Genomic DNA, 8930 nt, shown 5'->3' with positions numbered 1-8930 from the left:
TTTACCCGTTTCCAGCCTCTACCCAAAAAGTTTAGGCTCATCTTTATTTTAGCTCTTTTTGAAATCTGACCCTTGACTATAGGTGAGTTTCTATAGGACAATACGAAAAACACTTTGAAATAACTACTCCTCTGCAACTCTAATAGATAATATAATGGAACACTTAAAAATATATTACGGCAATAAATTAAACTATAACAACTTCGATTCAAATCTTTTCGTTACAAAAAATTATTTAATTGATTTAGTGCTAGAATAGACATTATACCTGCAATGACCATCTCAAGCAGTTTTTATGTGACTTTTCAAATACGTATCTTTCTTACTTTTAATCATAGTAGAATACAATCTATTTCTAACTAAAAATGGTATAACTCTGATTTTATTATATCATTGATATTATTCTATTGTTATGCATTCTTTTCTGTACAATTTGTAAAATCTGTACAACCTGTACAATCTGTACAATCTGTACAATCTGTACAATCTGTACAATCTGTACAATCTGTACAACATCTAAAACACAATATGTCAACAGCTTATCCAGCCTACCATTAGATTGATAGAATAAGTGAGATCGGAAAGTCCAGCTGTGCTATCTAAGTCACAGAAAAAGGGGGTATAAAACGGCCGAGGCGCACTTAGGAAAGTACATGAATAATGTAAACACTCGTGCGTTTTTAGTTTTTGGATTAACACAAACATTGCAAAATATCCCAAATGACCACAATCATATTTGTAATTGTTTATGTAAACAGAAACGCACCTGTGAATTGAAGTATGATGTTAGTGAAGAGAATTATAGATCAAAAACCTAGAATACCCCCTCTTATCTGACCTCAATATGGCGGCGGGGACTTTCCGATATGGCTTATTCCCAAGTCTCTCCAACTCACTGGACAAGCAATGTTGCTTTCCACAACCTCTAGCGGGGGCACATTACATGGCGGCCACCATCTACAGTTATAGTTGCTCCAGTGATGAAGGAGGAATCACTAGATGCGAGGAAGGCTATGACACGCGCAACCTCTATCGGTTCTCCCGGTCGACCGAGCGCGTGCGTCTCCTTCGTACGCTCGAGAAACTGAAACCAACGTGTCGGACCTGACATGTATTAAAGGCCTGGAGAGAACCCCTTGTCAACAATCACTCACATACATTACACTGTCCCTCTAAAAACCATCACAGAGAAGTTGACTGAAACATTTATAATAACGTGACCGAGTTGAGTCGGTTGTAGAATTTGCTTAATGATCGCACTCCATAGTATCATCTATGGAAATATCAATTGGCTAATTAGAAAGACTAACCTTGGCATACGCTATGTCATCAAGGCCTCCTCTTCGCTGCAACTCTGTGACAATCACACCAGGACTAAAACAAACACATACTACGTTATCACATGTACCGTATATGACATGTGCAAAATCCTATAGTACGAAAAGTGTGAATAGGGATCTATTGAGTGGAACACGATATCTTCCACTACAGAATAACCAATAAAAATGCAATATTTTGGGGTCAAGAGGTCAATATTAACAAATCAACCAATGGAATACTAAGCTGACTGCATAAGTCCATAGCCTGTGCAGTATGTTCAACATGGAAACGGTAGCCCACAATCTAATATAATAATTGCACTTACAGAGTGGAATATGAGAAACAAACACGAGAACAGTTTAGCCCACACATGCAATAGAGATCTCATATACCCACTTGCTCTGCTTACATCAGGGTAACATTTCATTCACTTGTGTGATACAGTGGTCTCAGAACAAATAGTGATAGAAGGTCACATTCTCACTATTTCCACCACTCTTTCTAGTTTCTACCAGACTTCAACTCCATACATTCTCTTATTTAGGCTCTCATTGAATATGGCTTAATTACTTCCCTTGTTATGCATGCATATTGCATACTGTTAATTACGTTATTTATACTCACTTCACAGCATTAACCCTGACCTTCTTGGGTGCCAAATCTGCAATCGAGGAAAAAACGGTAACTATATCAGTGGCGGATCCAGAACTTCAAGGAAGGGGGTGGAAAAGATGCAGGGGGTATGGGCGGCCTCCCCCAGAAAATTTTGAAAATGTAGATAGCAGGAGATGGTGTTTAAGGTACTATTGAGTACATGTACAGTACAGCCTTCATTCTGACTACAACAATTCTCGTTTTAGTAGAACAATTCTTGTGCTTGCAGTGCGGCATTGATTGATGTACGGGGGGGGGGGCATTATTGAATATGTAGGCAGGGTTCACCAAGAGCACTTATAGCCTGGCGGCCCGCCAGGCTATCGTCGAGCCCCGCCATCCTAAAATGCACCCGCCACTCTAAATATCATAGCCGCCATGCTAAATATCATAGCCCCCGGACCCCCCTAGCACGCAAACCGCCTTCGGCGATTTGCAACTAGGACCATAAAGGCAGCACCCGCCATGCTATAATGAAAAACCTTGGAGAACCCTGGTAGGGGGTGACCATCGCTGGGATGAGGGCGACAGCCAAAACTATTTCTTGGAATTGTGCAAAAAGCTGCAAACGGGTTATAACCTGCTTTGCCACTCAATTACATAATTTAACCTATGCATCAGGTGCCGTTTTGTACAGCCGCGCGACTATTATACTTGGCAATAATTAATTGGTATATGTGTAAAAATATTATTAGTCCAACAGAGGGGGTGGCTAGCCACCCAATCCAACCCCCCCCCCCCCCCCCCCTGGAATCCACCACTGTTATATCTGTTTGACAAAATTCTTTGGGTTAGTTAAGCAATTTTGACCTTATCCTTAGAGATTGTTAAATGTGTGGCTTTTTAACTTTAATGGCAATTAAACTAATTATATCAATTTATAATAAAAAAAAATGCATTATTAGTGTCAATAAAATGTGGGGGTTTCCTTGCAAATTTGCTAATAATATTTATTGACATTTAATGAAAAGGAAGGAAACAACTTACAAGTTCCCAATATTATAGTCTTTGTGTTTCTATATAGAAATAAACTGTTTGGCTTAAAACCAATCATACCTAGTGCAGCACAGCGTGTTAGATGTGGTCCACGGCAGCTTTGCTCCACATTATAGGCAAGAAGATTTGGAAACTAGAATGCAAAATCTTAAAACAACATTGCATTCAATTACTCCATAGACTGGGTCTACAAAAGAATCCTCTACTAATATTTCAATAGGATACTAATTCTAAATCTGCTTCATCTCTGTCTACTACTATTATTCTATTTTATGGCTACTGAATTATGATTTGTCAATATAGTATATATGTACATACCTATACATTACACAGATAGTATCATAAGTATAGATAATGCTAATGATCAGCACAGGAGTGAATTAAATAGATATATTATTAATTCACTCCTGAATAGGAACTGTATAGTACTAACGGCCATGGAATTATGAAGCAGTTATATCATTGGAATAGCAGGATTTTAGACTTACTTCACCAGCTCGCATGCCATTTACACTGAATACGTCTGACGACATGAGCCCTTCAGTCCTTCACCAAGGTGTGGCACAGCCAATGTCATTAGCTAGTACATACCGACCTAGACACCCAATTAAGTTTGATTACATTATATATGATTCGATATAGAAATTTGTTGTATGATAGTAGAATTCAAGTAAATATTTTCAAAAGAACTGGCAAAAATTAAAAAGATGTCACCGCAATACGAGAAAAGCATTAAATATTAAGGTAGCCAGAAAGTTATATCATTAATAGTTGTAAGTGCACACGCGTTTAACTGATAGACTCGTATTTTAGCCCATGCTCATCATCAGTAATAACAGTGATTTAAGCATTGACAGGTCAAACATTGGCATATTTATTGTTTAGAGGAATTAAAATAGCACATAGCCTCACCTGACATTAGTTTTTGTACAACAATCCCAATCGTGCTAAACTAAGCTGGAGACTTGCTCTAATTGCCACCCAACTTGGCAAGAACATTCCAGGCGTTGTTTTCAGCTATACACATCCAACCTGACCAAAATTTCTCGATAGTTTTCCTCCATAAAATATTGGCAGACGTCCGCCTCCTTTTAAAGATCTCCAGTAAGGAAGGAAAGGCTGTAAAAGAAAAAGCTACATTCGTGCTTAACATGGCTGGTTTAATAAATTTTATAATAATACATCAAATTCACTGATATATGATATAGTACATTATAATAGATTCGCAGCAATTCAGGCTACCTATCGAAAATGTCAGCATATATGCTGGAGATTTCGGCGGGTGTATAACGTACAGCGAGTAGTAGACTAGATCGGTGAATGGGACAGACCGAACTCACCGTATAGATATAATAACCAATATAATCACTAAAGGCAGGATAAAATTATAGACAGCGTGGTAAACATTGGGGTTTGTCTATATTCAGGCCCCCGGTACAGGAAATAATTTGCAATATTTTAATCACGTGGTACTGTGTTAGTAACAATCAGCTTGTAATCGCGTGTCGTGACGTCACTTCCAGCTGTGAAGAAGATGGTGAAGAGGAGGAAGGGGAGAAAGGGAGAAGGTGGTGGACGCAGGAGGGGAGAAGCTGGTGACGAAAGGAGAAGTGTTTTTTGGGAGAAGGGAGAACGGTTGTGCCCCAGGTGAGAAGAGGAGGGAGAAGCTGGTGTGAGAGGAGGAGGGGAGAAGAGGAGGAAAGTGGGTGCCGCGCGAGGAGGGGGAGAAGGCTAGTGGGAGAAAGGAGGGAGAACTGGGAGTAAGACGGGAAGGGAAAGGAAAAGTTGGTGGAGAAGGAGAGGGGAGAAGCTGGTGGAAAGGAGGAGGGGCAGAAAGCTGGTGGATGAATGAAGAAGGGAAGAAGGAGAAAGCTCGGTGAGCGAAGGATGAGTGGTGGAAGAAAAAGGGTGGGGTGGGTTTTCGGAATAAGTGGTGGTGAGAAGGTGCGAAGGCTGTTGGCAGGGAGAAAGGGCACCTCCCCTTCGCACCTCCACCACCTCCGTCCTTCTCTACCACCCCTCCCCAGCTTCTCCCCTCCTCCTTCTCCACCAGCTCTCCTCCTCCTCTTCTCCACCAGCATTTCTCCCCCTCCTCCACCACCTTCTCCCTCTCCCCTTCCTTCTTCTCCACGCAGCTCTGCCAGCCTCCTATTCCTCCACCGCGATTTACATCTGATTGCGTTATAACACAAACCACTGACAAAATAATGCAAATTAATCTCCTGTACCGCCCTGAATATAAGACAAACTCCGTAAAAACGATTGGGCTGGGCGGCCGCAAGCTGTTACTGCTGCTGCTGCCGCCTGTCGGGCGAGAACAAGGAATAGCGTAGCATGGGTTACGCAATCTCATCAGTGCGCACGAACGCGGTTTGCCAGCAACTGAGTGCCTAACGCGCAGTGAGTCATCGGGTACTGCAGGTACGGATTGCACAACGCCGTAGGGGGGGCGGTTGTTGCCAAGCTAGTATATATGTTATAGGCCACAGATCGCAGCTAGAGGCAGTTATTTTCTCAGGCTAGGTAGGAGTAAGAAGAAGAAAAGGAGAAGAAGACAGCCCGAGGACAGAAGAGAAAGAGGAAAGAGCAGTTTATTTTAAGGTACTACGGTACGGAGGAAGTAAGAAGAAGAAGAGGACGAATACGAAGGATAAGAGGGAGAGAGAAGCTAGTCAACGGGAAGAGAATAGAGGAGAGGTTATTTCAAGGATAGGTTATAGTGGAAGAACGGAAGAGGGAGGAAGAAACAGAGAAGAAAGATAGAAGCACAGGTTTTCAGTAGGTGTGTAAACGCAGAGCCGAACGGGAGAGGGAAATAAAACGGGCGAAGAATCGGCATCTACGTAGAGCTAGAGCGACTGCTGAGGGAGATACCTGGAGACACTGTTTGAATTGCCTACGCAGGCAAAGGACGAGCGTGAAGGAACAAGACGAAGGCTCGCGAAGCGCGTAAATATTAGACAGATCGATAGGAACAGTCCGCTGCGTATACGAATGCAGGGGGAATCATTCTGTAACCCAACTAGTAACACGCAAGTAAAAGGCTATATAACCGTATCGTTAACCGAAATCTCACCGTGTTCTGTTTTTACTTGGTGCTATCTGCTATCTGCTACGTGTCATCGCCGTCCTGCCGATAACACCGACAAGGCGGACTCTGAATGTCCACCTACGGACACAAGCGTTACGAACTAACGTCTTCGAATCCGTAGTCGCCACGCCTATGGCACTACAATATACTACAGCATTTACTACATTTGCTTTTATTTACCTGTCCTTATTGTTGACGTTTGCAAGCAATCGATTCTTTGTTTTATTGAGAATTGTCCATCGTTTCGAGGCCTGTCAGCTGGACAACCTCAACTGCCGTGTTGGCAATAATATAAGCAGTGCATGCGCGATTGCCAGAATCTTGCACGCTAAATAATAAGTGTGAAAACCTTCATATAGGCTCGATGCGAGTGCTAGTATATTCACAACGCCCGTTTGATAAAACCAAATATTAAAATGCTGGCGGTTTATGAAGCTAGCTAGAGAGTAATCGGTGGGGCACGAATGACGCGGCTCTTGCCCTGCGACGGAGCGATAGTTGCTATAGTACTACGAGGTAGAGCTAGCAAAAGCTTTAGCCCTAACCAGGCTGTTGCGACGGATTGTCTAATACAATCGCGTATTGTAACGGGTATGTGTAAGCCGGCAAATGCAGGAAGCGTAAACTCCAGCTTTGCTAAATCTGAGGGTGCGGTTTTGCCGGCATTACTGGGGTCATGCGCTCGGCTCGGCGTCGACTACGGGTAATTGTAACCCTAGCAATACGCGTTTCTTGAGCTAAGCAAAGCTTGAACTTCACACTGTTTGACCTGTATGATTATTTAGAACCCAGTAGTCGTAACTTAGTACTCGTAGTCGTATGCCGCATTTTTGTTTTCAAATGTTACCTGTGATGAGGGCTACATTTTGCCAGCTAACTTGCCAATGGTGAGACTCGTGTTGACTGTTGTTCTTCTGGGTGCACAATCCACTTTAGCACCTTATTATGCTTATATACGAAAGTGATGCACCAGATTTCTGTGTATCAGCCCACTGATCACAGACCTGTTGCAAACCGGACTTTGCAGTGGATTACTGATGTGCGTGCTACGAACTGAGTTTACTCACAGCTAATCAGGAGCAGTATAATACAAATAACATGACATACAATAATAATAATGAATAAGGAGGCGTACGCGGGTATAATGACAGGAGCGTATCACAGGCACTTGAAGCGTATCAACTGTAAACACACGCCACCGCCATTGCGCGTACACTTACACATAAATATATAGTGTACTATATATTTACTCTATATATTTACTCTATATTTATGTGTAAGTGTACGCGCAATGGCGGTGGCGTGTGTTTACAGTTGGATACGCTTCAAGTGGCCTGTGCGCGTCATATTTGTCATACGCTCCTGATGCTATGGCATACCGGTTTAATTGCCAGATGCCGTACGCTACCTAGATGCTAACGGCCAAGTTGCCAATCAACAATGCTCAGCCACAGAGAATCCACGTGACCTAATCGGCTTTTGCACTTAATAAATTAATCAAATTAAGTTAAATTGCGCCGCCAGAACAAACGATTAACGAGAGTAATTAATCTTCGTTGTGTGTGGTGTAGACTGGTACCCGTCCCTTCTTACAAGTACGATATAGGCCTATATCGAGCTTGTGAGAAGGACGGGATAGTCCTAAAATCTGTGGTGAAACATGATGCAGCTGTTTCCGGTTCAGGTATGAGTGTAAGACGACATCTAGGCTCAATCGTTGCTCAAGAAAAAGAGATACGAAATGTACGACGAGGTACAAGTCCATAGTTAAAAGTGACCCTTAGCATCCGAGGAGGCGAAAGTAAGAGAGCGAGTTTGCGCGTATTATAAACTCCTTTTAAATGAATACAAAAATTGCCGTTGTATTGATCTTCAATCATATGCCGAATGGCCCATTTTCTGTTTATCATCCATAGAAATTAGAATTGAATAATGCAACCGTAATTTGCATTAATTTAGCAGAGAAATTGACCATGTCGACTTCGAGCTCCAACAGTCCAACCTATCAATACAGTGCAAGCCTTCTCCCCAGTGGTGGAACTGCTATACACAGAATCTCACCATACAACCTGGTTTATACTGGAGACTTCAAAAGCTATGATGTAAGTGTACAGATGTACATACTAAGATCCTTCCACTATTGCTTTCAATTCTTCTGCATTACTCTATGCTCATGCCATGCAGAATAGATTAAGATACTCTCACCTTTTGCACGGTAATTGGCTCTAAAATTAATGAAGATTTTAAACGTTTATTGCAATGAATGAAATCGACATCAAATCACGGTTGTTTTATTTATAGAGAGATATTATCTCTATGCTCAAGCCAAATAAATTTCATGAAATTTCCAGCACCTAAATATGTTACCTAAAACAGCAAATTTTATAAGTTTTATGCAAGTAAATGGTAATTTTGGGATTATTTCTCAATTAAACCAGAAAGAGTGAGCGATACAAAATTTTCCGCCCACATGGTTAGCATATCAATATGTATAGCTAAAAAAAAAATAGCGCAATCAGAATTTTTCTTTAAGTTTCAATATTTATGAGAAAAATGGAACAAAAACTGCCTAAAATTCAAGTAGCATGGTTGAATATTATAATTTTAGCCCCGGAATAAAGAGAGATAATCTCATAAAATAGCAGCACTTAATAACAATCGCCTGACGCTGACTTTTTAAGGACCAGGCAATATGTTAGCCGAATTAAAAACGTGAGTGTAAAATGAAATTATTCCAAGTTGTAATCAGCAGAGAAATATCCATGTATACATCACTACTAATCAGAAATGTGAACGCGAGAAATCAGCGTTTTTCTAATTTTTCACAAATGATCGAGCCGCCTAGTGTGAAAAAATGGGTGAACGTAAC

General features: G+C 41.4%; 1 protein-coding gene across 2 annotated transcripts in view; it reads right to left on the bottom strand.

The window, feature by feature from the left end:
• Window positions 1-800: 800 nt before the first annotated feature.
• Window positions 801-8930, bottom strand: part of LOC106809704 (3-oxoacyl-[acyl-carrier-protein] reductase FabG-like) — a 21169-nt gene continuing 13039 nt past the window's right edge. For both annotated transcript variants that reach the window (XM_014812877.1, XM_014812876.1), the window contains exons 7-9: window positions 1945-1981; window positions 1311-1374; window positions 801-1084 (exon numbers count right to left, since the gene is read on the bottom strand). In XM_014812877.1, coding sequence (XP_014668363.1) covers window positions 926-1084; window positions 1311-1374; window positions 1945-1981 — 260 coding nt within the window. In that variant the 3' untranslated portion in view covers window positions 801-925. The remainder of the gene's footprint in view (window positions 1085-1310; window positions 1375-1944; window positions 1982-8930) is intronic.

This window comes from Priapulus caudatus, unplaced genomic scaffold (genome assembly GCF_000485595.1).
Source record: "Priapulus caudatus unplaced genomic scaffold, Priapulus_caudatus-5.0.1 Scaffold378, whole genome shotgun sequence".
Taxonomy (NCBI): domain Eukaryota; kingdom Metazoa; phylum Priapulida; class Priapulimorpha; order Priapulimorphida; family Priapulidae; genus Priapulus; species Priapulus caudatus.
This window is presented reverse-complemented; position numbering and strand designations above follow the sequence as displayed.